Source organism: Jaculus jaculus, chromosome 4 (assembly GCF_020740685.1).
Source record: "Jaculus jaculus isolate mJacJac1 chromosome 4, mJacJac1.mat.Y.cur, whole genome shotgun sequence".
NCBI lineage: Eukaryota > Metazoa > Chordata > Mammalia > Rodentia > Dipodidae > Jaculus > Jaculus jaculus.
This window is the reverse complement of record NC_059105.1, coordinates 160,722,698-160,747,773: the sequence shown is the minus strand read 5'-3', so window position 1 is coordinate 160,747,773 and position 25,076 is coordinate 160,722,698. Positions and strand designations below refer to the sequence as shown.

The 25,076-nt window shown below is 38.9% G+C and overlaps 2 protein-coding genes across 11 annotated transcripts in view; one reads left to right on the top strand and one right to left on the bottom strand.

Moving 5' to 3' along the window:
- The window catches only part of Stxbp5l (syntaxin binding protein 5L), a 265,174-nt gene extending 248,160 nt beyond the window's left edge, over positions 1-17,014 (top strand). For all 10 annotated transcript variants that reach the window (XM_045147811.1, XM_045147808.1, XM_045147806.1 and 7 more), the window contains 3 exons: positions 5,773-5,884; positions 8,061-8,281; positions 8,828-17,014. In XM_045147811.1, coding sequence (XP_045003746.1) covers positions 5,773-5,884; positions 8,061-8,281; positions 8,828-8,869 — 375 coding nt within the window. In that variant the 3' untranslated portion in view covers positions 8,870-17,014. The remainder of the gene's footprint in view (positions 1-5,772; positions 5,885-8,060; positions 8,282-8,827) is intronic.
- A 3,793-nt stretch (positions 17,015-20,807) lies between these two features.
- Positions 20,808-25,076, bottom strand: part of Polq (DNA polymerase theta) — an 83,944-nt gene continuing 79,675 nt past the window's right edge. The window contains exons 28-30 of the mRNA XM_045148416.1: positions 23,064-23,217; positions 22,230-22,345; positions 20,808-21,598 (exon numbers count right to left, since the gene is read on the bottom strand). Coding sequence (XP_045004351.1) covers positions 21,485-21,598; positions 22,230-22,345; positions 23,064-23,217 — 384 coding nt within the window. The 3' untranslated portion in view covers positions 20,808-21,484. The remainder of the gene's footprint in view (positions 21,599-22,229; positions 22,346-23,063; positions 23,218-25,076) is intronic.

The window sequence follows — 25,076 nt, the reverse complement described above, 5'->3', positions numbered from 1 at the left end:
TTTTCCATTTTTATTTATTTACTTGACAGAGAGAGAGAAAGAAAAGGAGAGATAAAGAGGCAGATAGGGAATGGGCACATCAGTGCCTCCAGCCACTGCAAATGAACTCCATACACATGCACTCCCTTGTGCATCTGGCTTACATGGGTCCTGTGGAATTGAACCTGGGTCCTTTGGCTTTGCAGGCAAATACCTTAACTGCTGAGTCATCTCTCCAGCCTTCTGTAGATTTTTATTAATCCCATTTGATTTACAATGCTACTTAACTATGCTATTCCTCTGTTTTTAGGGTTTTATTTTTTTCATTTGGTTTGGATGGCCTTTTATTGGTCAGAGTCTGGTATTGAAGTCACTCACTATTACTGTATTGTGGTCAATATGCACCTTTACACTAGTTGTGTAGTGTTATGAGACTGAGTATGCTGAGATTTTGTACATGATTATTTAAATTGTTATATATTCTGGATGGGTTGTCAATCAATATGAAGTAAATTTTATGTCCTCCAATTTTGGACGAAATCTATTTTGCCAGATAATAGTATGGCTATACCTGATTACATTCTAGTTCTACTATAATGCTTTTTTATATCCTTTCATTCTACGGCTGAGTTTGTTTTTGAAAATGAGGTACATTTCTGGCAAGCAATAAAGAGATGGGCTGTTTTTAAAAGAATCTGCTAGTCTGTGTATTTTGATTAGAGAAATTCAGAGTTAACAATCCAAAGTTTTATTGAAAGGTTTGTATTAATTCCTCGTTCTAATGTTTGGTATTTTTATAATCCTCATTTGCTTACCTTGGTTCTAGTGTGGTTTATTCTTTCTCATGACCTCATGCATATGTTTATCTTTGTCTTCAGGTTATAGAATGTTTTTCAATTATCTTCTGTAGGTGCTAGCTTAGTGGTAACGAATTCTGGAAAATGTTTCTTTCACTTTCAATTATGAAAGATAGGTTTGCTGTGTGTAGTAATCTACGTGGAAAGTTATTGTCTTTCAAAGTTTATTATTTACTCTCCTTCTAGCCTTAATAATTTTGGTTAAGAAATCTATCATTCTGATTGGTATACCATTATATATGGCTTGGTGCTTCTCTCGCAGCTTTCAACAGAACTTTTGGCTCTATGTGCTTATTGTTGCAACTGTAATATGACATAGGGAGGTTATTTTCTAGTTTGTGTATTTGGCATTCTAAACACCTCTGTATCTAGAGGACTATATCTTTGCCTGGATTTGGAAATTTTCTACTATGATTTACTGAATATATTCTCTACAACTTGTACTCATTTTATGCCTGTGATTCATAAACTCAGTTTTTTGGGTTTTTTTTTTTTTTTTTTAATGATATCCACTGTTTCTGTTTCTTTTTGTTGTTTTGCTTTTCCATGATAGGGTTTCCCTCTAGCCCAGGCTGACCTGGAACCACTTTGTAGCCTTGAACTCATGGTGATCCTCCTACTTCTGCCTCCCAAGTGGTAGGATTAAAGGCATGTGCCACCATGCCTGGGACTATCCACTGTTTATTACTGCTTGAATGTTCTAGTTCATTTATTTTGTCTTTACGCCCTGATAGGCTGCCTTCTACTTGATTTATTCTATAGGTGAGAACTGACACTGCTGTTTTTCAAAGTAGGGTCTCACTCTCGCTCAGGCTGACCTGGAACTCACTATGTAGTCTGAGTGGCCTCGAACTCACAAGTGATTATCCTACCTCTGCCTCCCAGGTGCTGGGATTAAAGGCATGTGCCACCACCCCAACTTCCACTGCATTTTTTAAAATGTACCTTAACTTCTGTAATCCCAACACACTGATGATAAGATGGGAGGCAGAGACAAGCGACTCTCCAAAAACTCATAGACTAACACAAACAGAACAAGAGACCTGCATCAAATTAAGTGCAAGGAAAGAACCAACCTGAGAAAGTTGTCCTCTGACCTACACACACATGTACTGTGACACACATACTAAAAAAGAGAGAGAGAGAGAGAGAAGGAAGGAAGGAGAGAAAAGAAAGGAAGGAAGCAAGCAAGCTGGGGCATGGTGGTGCACGCCTTTAATCCCAGCCCTTGGGAGGCAGAGGTAGGGGGATCACTGTTAGTTTGAGGCCAGCATGGAACTACAGAGTGAGTTCCAGGTCAGCCTGGGTTAGAATGAGATCTCACCTTAAGTAAACAAAGAGATAGACAGAAAAGAATTAGAATATTTTTTAAATAAGAAGAAAAGATTATTAAAACTATAGAAAATTATAATTAAGTAGCAGAAAGTAGAGGGTAATGGGAAAATTAAGTAAGCTTGAGAGGGAATGAGTCGTAAGTAAAAGGATACATAAGGAACACAACAAAATAGGTATGGAAATAGAAAAATCATGAAACTTAAGTACTAAGAAAACTAAAACAAAAACATTAAGAAACATCCAATGGTGATGATTGAAAAAGAATAAGTCAAAGTGAAGTAAGAGTAAAACAGACTATGACATCATCAGCAATATCTCCTCCTTGCTGAGATGGGTTTGTTTCTCTCCTCTCTGAATTATGAATTTCTGTTGGTGAGAGAGCAGCTGCTTGACAGCTAGCTCAAACCTGTTAGACCAAATTGATCAATATGCAATGTCTCAGTGAGGGTCACACAGATTATCTGTTGGGTTGAATTTCTATGTATGTGTCAGCAGGGGTCATTTTTCCCTTAGGAACTTCCTGGCCCTCAGCAAGAGGTATCTCCTCAAAATAATTCCCATCAGGTTAGCTACTATCTTCTGTATGTGCTGGGTGGTCACTGCCTTCCTGCCTGGATCTCAATGTCAGAGGTCCTGATGTGGCCATGCCTGTGCTTATATTTAACACTGTGACCATGTAATCTCATGTTACTAAGGTTCTGCCTGCCTTTCTGCCAGGGTAGACAGTCTTACTTGAGAATGTTTGCTCCAGTGAGTTTCAGTTCTGGCCAGCACCTCTGAGATGTCCATGTGGTTCTGTGGTTCTCTGAGTCTTGTGATCTCAGTGGATAGAAGTAGGGATTTACAGTTTGGAGACATGGTTGTGTTGAATTTTCTACTTTTTCCAGTAGAGGGTTTTGATTCCAGAATCTCTCTGTAAATCTATCCCTCTTTGCCACACTGAAATATGAAGTGGCACAGGGGAGTGACACTGTGGTTTCTCAGTGTCTGCTTCGCACAGCTTGTAGCTCTGTTGTCCATAATTTTGAGATTTTTCTTTTATATTTGCAGACTCTGAGAAGGGAAAGGTAACTTGTGGTTAGAATCAGTCATTTATCTTTGATCACAGCAGTAAGCATAGCCTAAAAAACAGGATTAGATACAAACTTGAGTGGAAGTAAAATTGTAAGTCACAAAATTTTTAAAAAAGTATCTTGGGAGATTTAGTTGATTCAACCCCTTTATTTACAAATACATTGACTATAATGTAGGTTAGAAGTATAAGCTCAGAATTATTTGTGCTGTGATTTGGCTCCCCCCTTGTGTTATTTGGGCATTTTACTTAGCCTGCCTATATTTGCCATCTTCATGTATTGTTAGAATGGAGTAATAATTTATGGAAATCTCTGACCACTGTACATGGTAGTGTTGTGTTATTGTTAGTATTCAACAATTATTTATTGAATCATTACTAGATGCCTTGTACATGGCTAGACTCTATGAATTAAGTAAAAAACAAAAATCTTGCTATTATATAGACGAAGTAAACAAGCAGCTCTGATGCGCTGTATAAATGATACATATGGTTATACCAATACTAAGAAGATACGAGAGAGCACTTGGGTTAATAGAGCAGAAGGATGTGGAAGGCTAGAGAAGGACTGTGAACATAACTGACTTCTGAAGTCAAGCAGGAATTATTTGGGGAAATTAAAGCTGGGAATGGAAAATGTAAAGATGTTCTAGACATGAGTATTGACATGTGAAAACTTCAGGATCCAGAAAACTGACATGAAAGCACCTAGTTGGAAGTGAAGAACGGAGGTGTGGTGCTAGAGAATTAATCAAGAATAGATCTTGGGCTCCCAACACTTCTTTACTGAAGTAGACCTAAAATGAACCCATCATGGCTCAGGGAAATTTGCAGAAGAGGGGCCGGAATGATTGTTGGAGCCACATGTTGGGAAGTTATGTGCAGACATTGCCTCTTCCCCATAACTGATGGCTAACCCCACAATGCATGACCCATATTCCCCAACGAGGAAGGTCCCTGAGGAGTGGGGAGTTCAGGGAGGAGGCTAACGACGGTACCAACATGGCTGTATACACACTGTGTGCATAACTAATAATAATAAAAAAAGAATAGATCTTGTCACAGCTTGTAAGCTCCTCAGGGAACTAGCCTTTATCCCAAGGGAAACAGGAAGTCACACAAGAGTTTTATCATATTTGGAGATGAACCCTTTTAGACTTACAACTTTATTAAGAGAGTTGATGTATGGTACCATACAGCAGGTAGTATCGTAGGGTCCTGAAGTCTGAAAAAAAGGAAGGAGGGAGAGAAAAAGAGAGAATCAGAAACCCAAAGGACAAAAAGAACATGCTGCTTTTGTGAATTTACAAGCGGGATAAAGCTTCAAGCAATGTATCCCAGCCTACGTGCCAGGAGCCCCAGGCAGGAGAGGAGAAGGTAAAGACCTCTCACCCCTCAAGTCTCCAATGGGGAAGAGCTGTTCTGCTGCTTTCCCTGCTCACAGATGGGATCCAAGGGCACAATAAAGACTGTGGCAGGTTTCCCTGTCAACAGGGGGCTGGTCTTGTTTGCCTGCCTGGACCTAGTCCCCTGGTAGCAGGTACCTTCTAACAGTTACAGTTTCACAGTTGCTTTTGAGGAAGCAAGGCTGAAGACAGGAGGCTTTTAAAAATAAATTATGAGGCTTTTAAAAATAAAGCCCAAATGGAACAGTGGCTTGAAATGAGGGAGACAGTAATGAGACGAGAGAGAACTAGCGTAGTGAGTGCTGTAAAATACACTGCGCTGGCTCTGAGGCTTATTAGACACAGGATTGAGAGCTAGAAAAGAATATTTCTAGGTGAGAAGCTAACAGATAGTACTATCATCTCCGAAGAGCAAAGCTCCAGAAGCAGGAGCGAACGAAGTGAATGTCACAGTGAACCTCAAGGACCAACAAGTGCTGCAGATCTGACTCTTGGCTCTAGTTCCTCCCTCCAATATTGATGGTTCCTAAAGGTGTCTGCTTTGAAAAGACATGGAGAGTCAGATCTGGTGAGAATACAGATAACCAGAGCACATTTCCACAGATTCTGATTTAGAATTTATGAAACGTAGCCTAATCACCTGCATTTCTAACAAGTTATTTCCCCAGTCTACGACTCAGCAAATATTGAGAATTACACACCTGCATATAGTAAGGAAATATAACAGTATCTTGCTTCAGCTAAGTATCATAATTTGTGCTTGATATAAAAATATATTTACCTTTCTTACATATACCACTGAAGGCTTTGTGAAAGGGCAGGGAAAAGATAGGAAAGAGTCTGATAATTAGGAGATTCAGAAATCTAAATTGGCAGTAGGTGGAAATTAATCCTACAGTGAATGATGACCAGAAAAGGAAAAGTTTAGGATAACTGTGCAGGAAAAGAAAAGTAGATGCAGAAAGAAATGGCCATGGAAAATTAAGTACCAAGCAAGAATCACAGGGAAAAAGTAGAAAGCACTCTGTATTTTCATGATATATTCTAACACAGTGTTACCATTTTCATCTATTAATTTAATCTTAGTTTCTCTAATGTTTACTCTTCTTTGAATTTGTTACAGGACATGTTAGGAGATTTGTTTACTCCCATAGAGACACCAGAAGCTCAAAATAGAGGCTTTCTCAAGGGACTATTTGGCGGAAGTGGACAAACGTTTGACAGAGAAGAGCTCTGTGAGTAAACTATTTATTACACAATAATCACAACACAGGGCTCTTTCTGTGTGTATGAGCACACTCACATGCATCTGTGTAATTTAATGTGATATGTCTCAAATTCTAGACTCGGTGCTTTTGTTTCTATCTTAAAGTTTTAATTTTTCTTTTGTACTGTGAAAAGTATTTACTTTTCAAATATGAACAAAAATAGTCACTTTAAATTAGGAAACAGTTACAAATATATAATCCAAATAAATAATGAGCAAGCTAATATGTCACAGTTACAAGTAGATCATACCTATATAACAAGGTATTCAGTTATTAGATTCTGAAAACAATTTAATCTGCCTTCCAATCATCACAGCTGGGGAACAGCTTCCTTATTTAGAACTTAAGTGTATCATGCCATGGGATGAGCTACTTTGGAGGTATACCAGTGAGACTACCAGAGAGCAGCAGGAAGACACTAGAGAACATCTTCACAGAGCAAATAAGAATAATTTTTTCAGACAATACTACTATCATTCATATAAAAACTGTCTTAAACTTGTAATGATACAAAAAGTTTCTTTTCATGGCCCAAATACTATTCAATTAAGTGGTGGCATCTAGACCTTTTTTGCATAGTTACAAATTCAAGAGAAAAATAACTCCACAAATATGATGTCAAATTAAAGAAGCCAGACCAAAAAGACCATATATTCTATGAGTCCATGGATATGAAATGTCCAGTCAGTGGTAGAAGTGACCAGTGGTTGTGTGGGGCTAGGGTAAGGAGAGCATAGGGAGGGGCTGCTGAAAGGTATGTGGTTTCTTTTTGGCAAAATGAAAATATTCTAAAACCAGATAAGGATTATAGTTCTACAACTTTTCTAAGATGCTAACAACCAGTGAACTGTATCCTTTGTTTAAAGGTAACCTTTACAGTATGTGAATTATACTTCAATAAGGTTCTTATTTTTAAAAATCTTGTGATTCATTCTAGTGTTACATCATTGAAATGTTTGCTAAATTTCTGCCAAGATAGCTATACATTGTGTTGTGTTGCATTTTGTGAGAGGGTCTCACTGTGTATACCAGACTGACCTCAAACTCTTGATTCTCTTGCCTTCACCTACAAGTGCTGGGATTACATGTTTGCTGTACCACACATAGCTATTTTTGTTGTTGTTGTTCATTTCAGAGACAGAAAGAGGCAGAGAGAGAGAGAGAGAGAAAGAGAGAGTGAGAGAGAGAGAGAGAATGGGTACACCAGGGCCTCCAGCCACTGCAAATGAACTCCAGATGCATGTGTCCCCTTGTGCATCTGGCTAACATGGGTCCTGGGGAATCGAGCCTTGAACCGGGCTCCTTAGGCTTCACAGGCAAGCGCTTAAGCACTAAGCCATCTCTCCAGCCCACATAGCTATTTTTTAATAAAACTTCTTCAATTCATTAGTTAATTAAGAAGCTTAGTCTTGTCTTTTAAGAACCCACAAAATTTCAACACACATGTCCATTTATGTAGCCCTATGTCTGATTGCTAGTACTTACAGAAAGAGAGGGGGTCTGAGGTCTACAAAAGTTGATAATATGAAGATGAACAGAGAATAGGTAGCAGACATTTAAGCAAAAGATCAGGCTTGAGAATGGAACAAACACTAGTATGGGTTAAACACAAGGTCTTACATGTTTTGAGAATTCAAATGCATCTATGTCAAGAAATGGTGTTATGGGGCTGGAGAGATGGCTTAGTTGTTAAGGCATTTGCCTGCAAAGCCAAAGGATCCCGGTTCGATTCTCCAAGACCCACATAAGCCAGATGTACAAGGGGGTACACACATCTGGAGTTCATTTGCAGGGCTAGAGGCCCTGGTATGCCCATTCTCTCTCAAACAAATAAATAAAATATATTAAAAAAAAAAAAAGAAATTGTGTTATGCCATGTTATATGGGACGTCCTTCCCCCACATACATATGGAACACTTATAAAAGCATGTGGTAACTGTATCTCTCTCAGTCTCTCTTTAAGGTATTTTTCTTAAGTACTAACATATTCAATACACACACGTGTGACAGGAACAAATATACCATTTGTTTAATAAGAATCAAGATGGTAGTAGAATTTAATGGAAGTATTTGATCTTGGTGACAGTCTTGACTATTGGGTTGCCAGCAGCCTGATTTAAATCACTATGGCTTTCATCCGTAGTTGGGGAAGCATCAGCAGGAAAAGCATCCCGCAGCCTTGCACAGCACATCCCTGGACCAGGCAGTATAGAAGGGATGAAGGGTGCTGCTGGAGGGGTGGTGGGAGAGCTGACACGAGCCCGCATCGCACTGGACGAGAGAGGACAGAGGCTGGGAGAGCTGGAAGAGAAGACCGCCGGCATGATGACCAGTGCCGAAGCGTTTTCCAGACACGCGCATGAGGTAAACCGCCTAAGTCGCAAACATCCCCATACAGTGGTCCCTTTAAACATTTAGTCCTGGACCAGAAACCCTACGCAAAGATGCCACGGAAGAAATCCTATGTGAGAGGCAGAGTACCCTGACTCTCATATAAGTATTATAATCTCCTCTGCTTGGAGGTAAAAAATAAATACTGTAATATGTTGATGCTTCTTTGCTGCAGAGGATAATCATTGGCTCAGACAGACTTGTCTGTATTTGGCGTTGCCTGCTTAAAATAAAGGGCATTATGTGAGTCTACAGGAAGGTGAAGGGCAATAGAGGATGGAATCCACGTTTTCCATTTGCCTCACTCATTAAGAATTGTTTCCTGCCAGATGAGTCTGTACAGCTTGTGTTCATTTTTTATTCTTTCTTGTATACTCTGTGTGCCATAAAATAAGAGGCCATCCAGTTCTATTGTTTTAAGATTTAACTAGATTTTCATAGCTCAATATAAGTTTGCTTTGAATGGTGCTTTTAAAAATTGTTTTTAGCATCTTATGATTACTGTTTTTCTCTTTGCAGTTAATGCTGAAATATAAGGATAAGAAATGGTACCAATTTTAAACTTCTGAAGAAGCCATGACTGCTTTGAGAAACCATTATTCAGGGAAACCAAATTTATTCCCAGCATCACTATTCTACTGCTAGAAACCAGTTTCTTCTACAAAAATGTTCCATTCCAGTCCATCTGAAGTTATCAGTAAGGAGACTTATCAAAGACAAAGATACTGTGCAGCCCAAAGGTTGGAACCCTGGTTAAAAATCCCAAGATAATGGCTGGAGTTCTTTTCCCATGTGGAATGGATTGTATTATCTTGGCATGTAATTTGCTAAGGGTTTATATTTAGAAACTATGGGGAGTCGTTTTGATTTGAAATTCCTGTACAAACAAAAGCATTAATGCACTTAATGAAAAAAATCTTTGCATGACAAATTAACACCTTAAAAAGAAAAGAAAAAGAGCATGTTGTAACAGAAGAAAATGGACTTATGGTAAACTATTTTTATAAATTGGGTCACATTCAACAATTAAAAAAAATCTGGTTAGAAGATATTAATGCATTTCAAGAACATTTACTATATCTAATTGAAAAGGAAAACAAAAGCAAAAGCCCAGAGTTTTTTTTCTCATTTGTACCTCTCATTATACCAAGACATTACTGAATTCTTACAATAAAAATCTGATCAACATTCTTCATTCTCCATGATATTACACTATTCACAGCTCTCATTCCCAGTCAGATATTGCCAGTGTGATAAGCTATTCCCAACACATTTTTCATTTTTTCACCTTCAGAATGGGTTGCTATTTTTATTCACAAACCATGCAGGGTTAAATCACCTCAAAGCACTTTTTCAGCCTGTCCTATACTTTACACTGGAGTTGATAAATTTTCAGAAAATAAACTATAGGAACAAAGCAGTTAGCTTTGAGAACTGATTTCACATGCCCAATTTCAGTTTGTAAAGTGTTATGTTTTTAAAGCACCATGTGTATCCTTGTCTGCCAATTGCACAGTATATATTACTGTTCAATCTACATTCTCAAGGTGCTTTTGCAGCCTGACATTCACAGACCAAACTGGTCATTCTCTTTAATATGATTCAGTAAAACCTCAGTTAATATTTTGGGGGGAAAGGTTCTGGTTTATTATATTCTGGTTTAACAAGGGCTTTCATTAAAGAATACTTTTAGGTTCAGTACTTATTAATGGAAATTTTTATAAATGTAGTAGTGCTTCACTATCTTGGCCTCAGTCATTGTGGATAACAAACATACATAGGTCATTTTAAAATCAATAATTTTGTCACAAATTAGGTCAACTAATACAAATCACAGCAGTATATAAGTAAATCCAAACACCTATTTCTTGTTTTAAACTCAAGAATCTCTTTAGCATGATAACAGTTATCTCTTATAACTCAACAGAGCACTAGAAACCAGACAAAAACAGACTCCTGCCACACTGTTCACTATGCTTCTGGAAGTTAAAGTCATAGGACTCACCCTGTAATCTGTTCTTCCTTCAAAAACCCCATGTTACACAATTGGCTTAAAGAATTGTAGTTAAGCTGGGCGTGGTGGGCACACCTTTAATCCCAACACTCAGGAGGCAGAGGTAGGAGGATCACCATGAGTTCGAGGCCACCCTGAGACTACATAGTGAATTCCAGGTCAGCCTGAGCTAGAGTGAGACCCTACCTCGGAAAAAAACAGAAAAAAGAAAAAAAAAGAATTTTAATTAATCAAGATCTTACTGAGTTTACATTTGTGTTAAAGAAGCCATAGTTTTCTTAGAGTCCAAGTTATCTTAGTAGCTAAAATTAACATTTCTGGATTGGTTTTGGATTTTTTTCTTTGAAATGATGCTTCCTTTTTTTGATTTTGAAAAGATCAAAGATGATTAAAAGAATCAGTATATACTAATACAGTGTATTTCAAAGTCATTCAGTTTTCCTGATTTATTAAAAATGGTTCTCTGTAACTCTCTCAAACTCCTTAGCATAACAGGACCTGGCTTACAAAATACAGACATACATAAGGCATAAAATTGCATGACAAAAATGGTTTAGAAATTTAAGACCAGGATCTAGAAAACACTGGAAGCCAAATGCAATACACTGTTTGTACCATCAGTTTTAAGGACCCAGGTTTCTGATTTTTCTGGATACCTTATCATTTCTACATTAAAAATAACCTAAAAGAATATCTCTCAAACACCAACTAAGAATTAACCTAGTGTAGGAGTGCAGCTCAGTGGTAGAGTACCGGGCCCTGGTTCAGTCAACACCATACAAAAAGTTAGCTTGTTCTATATTAACATTTCCCAGTAGCCACACTATTAACGCAGAATCCAATGTTATAGGAGATTTCGAGTACACTGGTATTAAGAATGCCTTTGGCTTTTTCTCTTTATATGCCACTAGAAACCCCACTTTGTCAAAATTGCTTGCAGTTGAAAAGCTACTAATTTATATCATTTAAGGAAATAGACTGTGATATATGCAACATGTCTTATATAAAACCACATAAAAAGATCAAAATGTCTTAGCTAGATAAATTATGCCTGAAATTACATGTGATTCATTTGCAATAAAATATAATTTTTAGAAAGCTAATATGAATCAGTGAAAACTAACAATCATAGAATATTTCAAAGCACACAGAGAACATCAAAAACATTACAGCATTTCACAAGTGTTTAAAAGTGGCTTCGATAAATACATCAAAAGTTTATGAATAGCACATCATTTGGATTAGGTGCTTCTGACATGACATGCCTGAAGAGAACATTCTTTAATGTTCTTTAATGTGTCTAAAGCCTAAATGTGCTTACAAAATCGTTATAAGCCTGCTGCTGACGTAAGGGTTGCTTCCTCCCACACATTCCTCATTAGTAGAATCCAATTAATGAGGTCTTACTGTATCCAAGCTATGTTTATAATTCAAAGAGATAAAAAGAATCTAACACAGATGTGATTATGCTCTTTGAACTTTTCTGTACTGTTGCACTGAACTTAAAGCACACACACAGGCCACACACACACACACATACACACACACACACACACACACGCACCATTGTTTTATCATCTTGGGAAAATGAGAACTGTTGATCTGTGTAATCTCTGGCATTTTAACGTCATTCTTCTGTCTTGGAACATAAGAGAAACCACTCCCAGTCACTTTAACAATGCTGTAGAACATGACCTTGAGCCCTGACTATCATCAGACTTACATCATATCTGCTCAGGTGGCATCAGAAGATAAAGCTTGTGAACTACAGTCTGGACACAGTGACTTTGCCTCACTATATCTCCCTCAATAGAAAAGCCCTTTTTAGTGTTCCAGCAGAAAACAGAGTTTTCATTCTATTCATCATGATAAAATAGAAGTGCTTGTTTCCTGGGCTCTAACAATAATGTAAGCAATAACACATACCATGAAATCATCCACTTATCTTGGGATTTGGATGGAGGATGATTGGTATAACATTCATTTTGATCCCCTTAAAAGCTGTGTAGTGACTTTCTTTCATGTATGTCATTGAACCCCATTCTCAGTGTCCCCGATCACCATGAAGGTCATTGTCCAACTGCAGTTTCAGACATGTAGTATCAAAACTGAGTGAGATTGTTTTCTACAAAGTTGATTATAAAAATACTTTTCCAATCTTTTGGAGTTGATTTTCAGTAATTCAAAATCCAGGTCTCTATACCTCAAATATTTTAAGGGAACCTCAAAGGAAAATTTCCCTTCTTATTGACCCACATATAGTTTTAAAGGTACTTATCATTTATATAACTTTGAGCAAATAAGGAGTAAGATGAGGCCAAATATTGGCTGAACATTGAGAAGTGGAACTCTGCTATAAAACATTTGTACAAGCTGGGCATGGTGGCACACACCTTTAATACCAGCACTTGGGAGGCAAAGGTAGGAGGATCACTATGAGTTCAAGGCCAGCCTGGGACTACAAAGTGAATTCCAGATCAGTATGGGCTGCAGTGAGACTCTACCTTGAGAAAACCAAAAAAGAAAGTAGAGGAAAGAATGAAGCTAGCCTAGAAAAGAAATCTTGTCTCAAGATCAGAATACATCTGTGAGGTGCAGGCTGCGGTAGGAGAGCAAGAGAACACTGAAACCCGACTTCATGCATGGGCTCGGACAGGACAGGGGCAAAGAGAGCAGGCATTTTATGTTAGGTCTTGTTCTCTGTTAGAGACAGAGAAGGTTGCTTCTCACCTTCTTCACCTGTCATTGCCGAGCTCCAGACGTGTTAAATTGAACCTTGTCCTTCATATGCACGATTCAGAAAGCGTGGCGCACAGCCTAACAAAGTCAGTGCGCTCCTTGGCAGACCATGTAGCCCTGAGTGAGAAAAGGCCGTATGGCTTGACCAGCAGAGGAAGAGAAATGCCACTGTGGCACAGAGCACGGGGTGGACAAGGAAATGAGAGGTTTTAGTGATGAACCATAATTAGACAGATGTGTTCACATGTATTTTTCTAGGGAATTAGGTGATTGGCAGAATTACCTATACACAACAATCATTTGAGACTTTTAAATTCTCAACCAATATCAACATTCCTTAAAACGGGGATATCAGTACTTTTGAAAGCTCCAAAGTGGTTCCAATACCCAGTCAAAGTTGCTAACTACAGCCACACAAGCTAAGGAACTAAGGAAGACGTATTTGTCCACCCTGGTCGGTGCCTCAGATCCATTTCTGAAGGATCAGGGAAGGTTAAATATAAGAGGTACAGCTGTCGTGATTGGTGATTTAATTTGTACCTCTCTCCAAACAAAAGTGTGAAATTCTCACCAAACAACAGCCTACTAAATCTCAATAGCTTTCTGACCTGCTCACTAATTATTCCAAGTTAGACATATGTTTTGAATGCTTTTATATGTGACATCTCATGATACCAAAACTATCACTGTAAATTCAACAGCATATACTAAGTAGAAAGCTAATTTTCAATATTTGATCAATAGATATTCTCAAAATAATCATTTACTAAATCACTCCCATATTTCTTATTCATGCATCTTTTGGAGGAAACACAGGTACCAGCTCCCTGTTCTGCTGTAGGTATTTGGACTTGACCCCAGAAACCAGGGAGATCAACTCTTCCTTCTTTGATTGTTCTCTCAACCAAAAGCTCCAGGACCACCGAGATTTTCCTCCCAGTTTTTGGGTATGTGCTTAAAGGAGAAACAGTGCTTATAACTGACTATCTGACCACCAATGCCCTGAAAGCATGCTGACCCCTGCAGAAAGAGTCCAGTCAGCCAAGGGCAGCGCACAGTGAGATCAAACCCCAGGTTACGTCCTCTTACACTACTTCCTCTGGGATTTCGGCCCACCCTGCTCAACTTCCAAGCCAGAAAATAAACTAGGTGGTAATTTTGGACAATTGTACACATGATTGAAATCTCGAATAACCTATACTTTTAGTACTAAATTATGTGATGTTTTATTCTAGGAAATAAGAAACAGATGACACCACTGATGTATCTTTATTTCACCATCAGAACTTTTGCATCTTTTCAGAAAATGACAAATTACTATTTTTCTGTTGCACTCAACAATTGTGACTATACCTAAAATTCTTGTAGTCTGTAGAGATATCAATAAAATTGTATATGTTTGTATATAGATGCTCTCTTATGTCATCATGTCATACACTACTAATTTTTGCCAAGATTAACTATGGATAGAGGGAAGCCCTCTTTGTAAATACTGTAAACTACGGTTTTGACAAGTATTAATGTTTTTAAAACACAGGAAGAGATGAGAGAGTATATATATGGAGCTGGAAAAGAGAAAAAAAAAACACAACTAAACCCAAATTCCCAAAATGTAATTTTGTTAAAATGTATTAACTGAAAAGCTCGAAATATAGCCATTTAAATTTTCTATCAAATTAAGGAGATAGGTAGCATTTTACTGAAAGACAACTTGCAAGGATATCAATTGAATTGCACCTTTGTTGAAATTCAAGTAAAATATCAATTCGAAAAGAAAAAAAGCATCAATTTGGGATTAGTACCGCCAGGAGCACGAGCTGAGGACCACGAGCTCACAGCCCACAGCAGACGCCTTCACTTTGCAGCGTTAGCAGAAAACGTAAGCTGCTGTGCTTCTGCCTCTCCCCGGCGCCATGGCCACAGGCGTCCAGCGCCAGACCATCTGCAGCTCTCGCTTTCATCAGCATCGTTAAGTCCCCTTCTAGCACTTTTCTTAGATTTCCAGTGCCACTCACTTTATGCTTCTAAGTTTTAACTTAGGAATCTCAGGAATATTTTCTCACCTCAGTTTTTCTCCTAGTATTAGTTCCATATAAGAATGAAAAAAAAAAAACACCTAGGGTTAAAAAAAAAATGTTTATCATTGAAAGAATGAGTATGTAGATCCATTAAAATACAAATGCCAGTCATTCCAAATTTTCTCAAAAGACTTATTTCATCCTTTAATCACAATGATCAGGCTTACAAACTGGCACTCAATATTTTTACTTCTTTTTCCTCCCCTCTTCCTTCTGTCCCTCCCTCCTCTCTGTCCTCCTCTCCTCCCCTTCATTCTGTTCAGAAGACAGCCCCACCAGTGGAGCGGGCTGACCTCGCCGGGGCGGGATGGGAGGACAGCTCACAGAAAGGACTGGAGAAAGATGGCAGGGAGAGAGTGTGAGGGGCTCATAACTGTGACCTGTGAGGTCTTCCTGGAGTGAGGCTCAAAGCACCATTGAGGCAGGAGAGTGGCCACATACAAGGGACTAAGCGCTTAAGTAAATATGCTGAGGATATGGGAGGCCTGAAGAAATACAGTTAAGAGGGGAAGCTCGAACTCTCGAAGTGTTGGTGCTCCTTTGCACTGCGAGGTGACTGACTAAAGTTCACAATAATTAGATTTCAAAGCAGGTGAAAGGACTTTTAAGTGTTCTTACCACAAAGAACGATAGTGGATGATGACGTTAATTAACTTGGTTTGGCCATCCCATAATGCATACATATATATCACATTACACCCTGTGAATATCCACAACTATTGTCAATTAAAAATAATAAAATTCTTAAAAGGGGAAATGGTAGAATAAACCCTGTAATGTTGGATTAGCACTGGTGTTATCAGTGTGAACTCTCTCTACGTTCGTGTGTATACATATATATTTGTATCTATAGATATACACATAGATAGATACAGATAGTTTACATGTATGTATATGTGATGTAAAGGTGTGTGTGCGCATGTTGTACTTACATATTTCCTAACTCTGAACCCTAAGTAGAAACACACACACACACACACACACACACACACACCCGAAGCAGTGAATACAAGCATTCTTCCTTGCTAAGTGTGCTAGAGCTCAAGGAAACAGGTGGTTTCAATGCGGGAACACACTTTGTGCCAGAAAACCGAGTACTCAAAGAAAGATGGAAACATGTCAGGACTGAAAAGCAGCTTAAGGGAGACTACACAGGCCAAGTCAGGGGTAACCCCACCAGCAAAATAATAGTAAGTGAACAAAATAGGTACTCCTGAGTACACACTAATGTAAATAGGGAGAAAGCTCTTCCTTTCAGTAAAATGCCAACCAGTACATGTGAATGAAAAATTTTAACTATTGCTTGGTAACCACGATAGTAATAATTGGGGTAACACCATTTAATGCTAAAACCAGTGAGTATAGTGGGACTGTAGGTACTGGATGCAAAGGCTCCAAGTGTCTTCAAAAAAGTTAATTTGTTAATCATGAGGAAAAAATATACACTCAGAAATGCTAGTGGATACCATACTACAAGGGACCAAAGCCCTGCTACCAGTAATGGGATAAATGAACTTCATGTACTGTCTTTGAAAACAACACATTTCTGCCAAAAATGCAGTCTGGGTCTGGTCCTGAGGAAATAGTGAACACAGCAAAAATGGAATGACAGTCTATAAAATGACTACCCTGTACTGAACTTTTTCAGTGTCGTGAAAGACAAGGAGAGATGGATATTCCAGATATAGGAAGATGAGAAACATGACATTTGTGTGTGCAACACATGATCTTAGATTGGGACATTTTGTTATAAATGTCATAAATGAAGCAGTCATCAAAACTTGAGTGTGTTTTCCCACCTATGATTCTTTGTACTATTCTTGACACTTTTATTTAGATTTGAAGTTATTTCAAAATAAAATTCTATAAAAACATTTTCAATTTTGTTGTTATTTGCACTCCAATGGCAATGTCTTCAGTCTTTCATAGTTCCACCCATTGTGAAAAATGACAGGATTTCATTTTTTATGGGCCAGAATCTGTTGTGTATATCACACTGTCCGTTCATCTTCTGCGGATCTCTAGGCTGGCTTCCTCTTAGGACAGCTAGAGTGGACAGTGTCACAGTAAGTATGGGCATACGTGGATCCCTCCCATATGCTGACTTCATTTCCTGCCCATAGAAACCCAGGGATAGGATAACTTGGCCATATGACAGCTCGTTTTAGGTTTCTGATTTTGTGAGACTGTATGCACATGCGTGCATGTTTGTGTGGGTGCATGTGTGCACGTGTAGAGGCCAGAATCAGATGGCTTCCTCTATTGCTCTCCCACCTTTTTTCTTGAGATGCAATCTACTACTGTACTTGAAGCTCACCAATTCAGCTAGACAAGGCAGCCAGCAAGCCCCAGGGACTCACTGTCTCTGTCCTGCCAATGTGCCATCACACCCAGCACTTTTTTTTTAATGTAGGCTGGGATCCAAACTCAGATCCTCAAGTTGGTATAACCCATCTCCCCCAGCCTAGATTCGTTTTTTTTTTCCTTTTTTTTTTTTTTCCTGAGGAACCTTAAGTTTTCCATAGTAGCTATACTAATTTACATTCTCACCAAGTGTATAGTTTCCTTTCTAGCCATATCTTCAATAATGTATTTGTGAATTATTTTGGTTTTGATATTTTTTTGTAATAGCCAATAGTAATTGGGGTAAGGGAGGACCTCATAATTTTGATTTGCATTTCCCTGATGGCTAAAAATAGGAGTGTTTTTTTTATCTACTGGCAGACCATTTGCATTTCTTCTTCTTTTTTTTTTTTTTTTTTTTTTTGGTTTTTCGAGGTAGGGTCTCACTCTGGTCCAGGCTGACCTGGAATTAACTCTGTTATCTCAGGGTGGCCTTGAACTCATGGCAATTCTCCTACCTCTGCCTCCCAAGTGCTGGGATTAAAGGCGTGCGCCACCATGCCCGGCTGCATTTCTTCTTTACAAAAGTGTGTGTTTGGATCACTTGCCTATTTTTTTTTGTTTTGTTTTGTTTTTTTTGTTTTTCGAGGCAGGTTCTCACTCTGGCTCAGGCTGACCTGGAATTCACTATGTAGTCTCAGGGTGGCCTCGAACTCACGGCGATCCTCCTACCTCTGCCTCCACTTGCCTATTTTTATATTACTTGGTTTATCTTTTCAGTTCATTGTATGTTCTAGATATTTTAACTGTCTCTCCAGGGAATAGCGGGCAAATAGTCCCTCCATTCTGTAGCTGTCTTTACACCTTAGCTGCACAGAGGCTTTTTAGTTTGTTCAGCCCATTGTCAATCCATTTTAGAGGTCCTATGCAGAAAAAAATTGAAGTATTTTTCTGTTTTCCACTTGCAGTTTTGTAGTATAAGGTCTTAGGTCTATTTTAAGTTGACTTTTAGACTCAGTGAGAAATGAGTCAATTTTAAGCCAGGCATGGTGGCGCACCCCTTTACTCCCAGCACTCAGGAGGCAGAGGTAGGAGGATCACCGTGAATTCAAAGCCACCCTGAGACTCCACAGTGAATTCCAGGTCAGCCTGGGCTAGAGTGAGACCAACCTCAAAACAACAACAACAACAACAACAACAAAGAGTCAATTTTGGTATTCTTCTATGTGGACATCTAAATTCTCAAGCATCATCTAATGGAGAGACTATCTTTTCCCCAACCTGCATTTTTGGTACCTCTGTTAAGAATAAGTTGCATCTGGGCTTTCTAGTCTATTCCACTTGTGTTTCTGTGCCAGTACCATGCTGTTTCAGTTACTGTGGCTCCAGATTAGGTATGACGACACCTCCAGCTTTGGACTTCTGGCTCAGGAATGTTCTCTGTGACTTTGTGCTTCTGGATGAATTTTAGGGCTGCCTTTTCTCATTCTGTAAAGAATGTCATTGGTATTTTGATGGGAATTATGAATATGGAAGATTTCTTTCCACCTGCTAGTGTCTTTCTTTCATCAGTGCTCAGTAATTTTCACTGTAGAAGTCTTTCACTTTTCAGTAAAGTTTATTTCTAGGTGTATGTGTATGTTGTGAAAAAATTGTTTTTATGATTTCTTTCTCAGCAAATACTGACTTTTGCATTTAATTTGGTATCCTCCTACTTTTCCTCCTACTTTATTGAATTCCTTTAACTCTTCTAACAGCATTCTCGGTGGACTTTAGGGTTTTCTGTGTAGAAAATTACATGACCTGCAAACAGAACTTTGTTCTTCCCCTGTTTCAATTATATTTTATGTCTTTTTCTTACCTACTCACTCTAAAACTTTCAGAACTATAATACATAAGAGCAGTGACAGGGCACTCTTGTCATGGCTGTGGTCTTACAGGAAATGCTGTTTTCTCCCCAGTCAGTAGGACCTTCAATACAGGCTTCTTATACCTAGCCTTTATTACACTGAGTTATAATCCCTCTTTACCTCATATTGTAGAACTCTTATTATGAAGGGATACTGAATTCTGTCAAATGCTTTTCCATTACATCTACTGATAGGACCATCTGATTGTTATCCTACATTCTAGTCATCCAGTACACTGTGCTTATTGATTTGTATGTGTTGAAACATCCTTGCATCACTAGGAGGAAATAGTTCATGGTTTAGTCTTTTTAATGTGCTGCTGAATTTTATTTGCTGGCATGTCATCAGGGATATTTGACTGCTATCTTTTCTGGCGCATCCTTCTTAGGATTCCATGGTAGTAATTGTTACCTCACAGAATGACTTTGGAAGGCTGCTTTCAATTTTGTGCAACAGCTTGAGAAGCCACGGTATTAGTGGGTTTTTTGTTCGTTTGTTCTTTAATGTTTGGTAAAAGTCAGCAGTAAAATAGTCCAGTCCTTGGATTTTCTTTACTGGAAGGCCTTTTAATTACTGATTCAATAACATTTATTGTCATTTACCTATTTGGGCTTTTTATACCATGTTGGTTCAATTTAGGTAGGACATGGTTCGTCTACATTTTCTTTTTTTTTTTTTTAAAGTTTTTTTGAGGTAGGGTTTCACCCTAGTTCAAGGTCACCTGGAATTCACTATATAGTCTCTGGGTGACCTCAAAGTCACGGTGATCCTCCTACCTCTGCCTCCTGAGTGCTGGGATTAAAGGTGTGCGCCACCACACCCAGTTCATTTTCCAGGATTTTTTTTTTTAGCATAGTTTCCAAACTAGTTCCTAATGATCCTCTATATGCCTATGGTATCAGCTGTAATGCCTACATTTCACCTCTTTTTATTCTCTCCCTCCCTTTCTCTCCCTTCTCCTTGCTGTCTCAACCTTCTGAGTACTGGATTAAGAGTATATGGCAACATACCCAGCAGACTTTTTTTTTTTTCTTTTTTGGTTTTTCAAGGTAGGGTCTCACCCTGGTCCAGGCTGACCTGGAATTAACTCTGTAGTCTCAGGGCGGCCTTGAACTCACAGTGATCCTCCTACCTCTGTCTCCTGAGTGCTGGGATTAAAGGCGTGCGCCACCATGCCTGGCCAGACTCATTTTTAATAACTGATTTTCCCTTATTTGTGAGTCTTGTTAAAGATTGTGTAAATACTCTCCCTTTTCCTCTTTTCAAGATTAGCTTAAAAGTTTAGAGCAATGAGTTCTTTTAGTAAGGGAAGAGAGGCGTGGCCTAACATCCCTCTGGATCCTCTGTTGAACAAGCTGTGCAGTAAATAAGAGACAAAGGTTTCTGATACTCCTGGACTACATAAAACCTTTCAATAAAGTTTCTAATAAATTTATTTCAACAGCAAAAAGGTCAGTCTTATACATCTGATTGGGAATACGAAATACAATCTTTTCAACATGAGTTTTCACAACACATGAAATTCATACTTGGACTCCAACCATATCAAATCTTACCACTTTTTATAATTCTAATTTATCAGTTAATGTTACTTAAATTCTACTTCAAAAGTCTTTAATACTGGAGGGAAAAGATCAGACACAATGCTTAACCCTGGTGATATACATGAAACTCTTATCTTTCTGTGGCTCCTGTGAGATCTATGTAAGTGCGTGAATTCCAGACAGGAATAAAAACGCCACAGACATGATGTTTCCTTCATGTTCAACACTGATAGGTGATGATCTAAAGTGCCAAGTGCATAGTTCAAGTATATATTCCAAACCTACTTACAGCCACAATAAATTATGAAAGGCAAACTCAAAGATACTCTGAGAGTGACTATACTCATTAAACCTCCACTCAAAATCTTTTCTCATGCTACACAGTGTAGACCTGATAAAGATTTGAAACTCTCGCTGCAGAAATGCTACCCTCTGCTCAGCAAGACTGGGAAACTGGCCTTCATGAAGAAGACAAAAGGGAAATTTCTGTGCTTTCCGGGTGACTAGATCTGTGCCAGTCTCCTTCGGGTACCTGGTCACCTGCCCTGTTATACATCAAAGTCCTTCAGTGCTCCCCAGCTGGCACCTATTTTCACTTTTACTTTCAGTTTCACAGAAAGTTTCATAGCACTTTCCATTTCCTTCTTGACAATCTGGGCTACCTGCAAAAAGGAAAGAAAGGAGGGAGAAGAGAAAGAAAGCAAAAAAAAATAAAATAAAATAAAAGGCGGGGGGTGGGAGAAAACAAAACTGTTAATAAACTCTGTCCAATTCATTTTCCCAACTACCCACTGAGAAAGTAGTATTTCAGGCGAGCTCTCCATCCAATCAGAAAAGAGCAGGCACCTCAAAGTGCACCTCACTACTGAGAAAGAACCCACGCAAACTTGAGCTAGATGTTCAGAACTTGGAAACCCGCCGGGAATGGGGGGCGGGGAAACCTTTTTATTTATTTATTTATTTTTGATTTTTCGAGGTAGGGTCTCACTCTAGCCCAGGCTAACCTGGAATTCACTCGGTATTCACAGGGTGGCCTCAAATTCAAGGTGATCCTCCTATCTCTGCCCCCCCAAGTGCTGGGATTAAAGACATGTGCCTCCATGTCCGGCCAAAACAAAAAACCAAAACAACACTGAAGTGTTTGTCCAGACAGAAACATCTCTAACCAGGAATTTCCTTACTTTCAGTATGAACTAGTATGCAACATGTACACAACCACCCTGTACCAAAGACCTCAGGCATGACCCACAGGGTCTCAGCTTCCAACAGAATGGACTGTGCATCGCAAAATACCTGAACAGCATCTTCCTCAGCCACTTCATATAGAAGCTCATCATGAAGTTGAAGGATGAAGAACCCTCCTCTCACCGGACAGAACATCCCTTGAAGTTTTCTTTTTGGCAATAATCCTGCCCCACAGAACATAGTAAAATTGAGCAGCATATCACTGGGCCACAGGAGACAACTTTTAAAGAGAACTCCAGGAAGTTTTAATTAATACATAAAACACATGTTTTATACTTGCTAGAAAAAAACATCCAAATAGCACCATGGATTTCACAAAAGGTTTTCCACATGTGATATCACAACAGACTAAGGAAGCGGAAGACACAGTCTAACTTTTCTCAACCCAAACATTAAAGAGACTTGCAGAAATATAGCCATTTAATACTAATTTTCTGTTGTTCCAAAAAGGTATTTTCATGAAGCATGTTGCTTATGTTAAAATATGATACATTTATTAGGTTTTTTTTCCAAGATAGTGTCTCACTCTAGCTCAGGCTGATGTGGAACTCACTTGGTAGTTCCAAGCTGGCATAAAGCTCACAACAATCCTCATACCTCTGCCTCCCAAGTGCTGAGATTAAAGGTGTCTGCCACCATGCCATGTTATTATTTTTAAATATACAATAAGCTTGAAGATTCCCTTTTACGATTTCTAATATGGTAACTATGGTATATAACCCATATAAAAATTCCTTGGTATCCTTAATAATTTTCCAAGTGTATAAAGAAACATGAGACCAAAATATTTGAGGACTGTTAAAGAGAAAACATACACACACCTTTCAGGCACAATTTTATTTTCCATGTTACATCTAGCAGAGACCTCATTGATAGACAAACCTGTTCTGTCACTGCGGAGCACACCCTCCCGATGAGCATGGGATTTGAAGGTTGAGTGGAAGGCCTCTAATTGTTTCTGAATGTGAACTGTGGCTATTTTGACTATATCAGCAGCGGATCCTTGGACTGTTGTGTTGATGGCCTGACGCTCAGCCTATGAAAGACGATAACTGGGCTGGAGAGATGGCTTAGCGGTTAAGGCACTTGCCTGTAAAACCTCAGGACCCAAGACCTACATAAGCCAGATGAACAAGATGCCGCATGCATCTGCAGTTTGCAGAGGCTAGAGGCCCTGATGCATGCTCGTGCTCCCCTCCCTCTCTTTCATAAATAAGACAATAACAGATGCATGCATCAGATGTGCCAATGTGGTTTAGAGACATAAGGTAGAAGAGAATTGTTTTTAATTGTATTACTTATTTGCAAGCAGAGAAAAAGAAATGGGCACATCAGGGCCTCCAATCACTGCAACCAAACTCCAGATGCATGCACCACTCTGTGCATCTGGCTTTATGTGGATTCTAGGAAATCAAACCCAGGCCATCAAGCCTTGCTAGCACGGTTTGTAACTGCTGAGCCATCTCTCCAGCCCTAAAAGAATTTTGTATGCATGCAACCAGCACAGCACTCTATAAATCAGAAACAAAAAGATAGATAACTCAATATAAAAATGAAAAAGAAAACTTGGACATTTGTCCAAGAAAAAAAGATAACTAAATGATCAAATACATTTGAAGGGTTGTTATAACCCAAATATTCCAGAAAACACGAACTAAAAATAGAAAATGTATCTACCAGGTTAGCTAAAATAAAAAGCAGAGCAATGAGAAATCACATGCAAGGACAAAGTTCTACAACCAACCCCCCACCCACACACACACAAATTGTCTTTATCTACTTAAGTGATTCTATAGCTGTCTGTACCAAACACAATGTATACATATGTGCACCAAGAACCTTGATAAGAATGTTCAAATCAGCTAGATCCACAACAGCATCAAATCAGAAACTTAAATGCCTATCAAGAGAAAAATGGACTACAGTGGCAGGTTCATATTCAGTAGAACATCATACCACTGTACCAAAACAAAAACAAAAAACAACAAAAAAAAAACAAGGAGGGCTGCGAACATGGCTTAATGGATAAAGTATTTGCTGCACAACCATGAAGAACTAAGTTCAAGCCGGGCGTGGTGGCACACACCTTTAATCCCAGCACTTGGGAGGCAGAGGTAGGAGGATCGCCATGAGTTCAGGGCCACCCTGAGACTCTATAGTGAATTCCAGGTCAGTCTGGGCCAGAGTGAGACCCTACCTCGAAAAACCAAAAAAAAAGAACTAAGTTCAATCCCCATGTAAAAAGCCAGGCTAGCCAGGCATGGTGGGTCACACCAATTCTTGTCCTCTCTCTAAAAGAAAGAAATAAAAATAAAAATACTTAAAATCACAATTTAATAACAACTGACTACTCTCTGGGCTATATTAGCAATCTGGTGTGATGTGGCAAAGCCGTAAGTGAAAGAATCTAGCTATGCTGAGCCTGGTGATGCAGGCTATAATCCCCAGTATGTAGGGGTGAAGCAAGAAAGATCACAAGTTCAAATCTTGCTTGTGGTAGAGTGAATTCAAGGCCAGTATGAGCAACTTAGTGAGACCCTGTCTCAAAATGAAAAGTAGACCACAATGGGGGCTGGAGAGATGGCTTAGTGGTTAAGCGCTTGCCTGTGAAGCCTAAGGACACCGGTTCAAGGCTCGGTTCCCCAGGTCCCACGTTAGCCAGATGCACAAGGGGGCGCACGCGTCTGGAGTTCGTTTGCAGAGGCTGGAGGCCCTGGCGCACCCATTCTCTCTCTCTCTCCCTCTATCTCCCTTTCTCTCTGTGTCTGTCTCTCTCAAATAAATAAATAAATAATTTAAAAAAAAAAGAAAAACCAAAACAAAGAAAAAACAAATCTTAAATTTAAAAAAAAAAATAGTAGACCACAATGGAATTAAACTACAAATCAGTAGCAA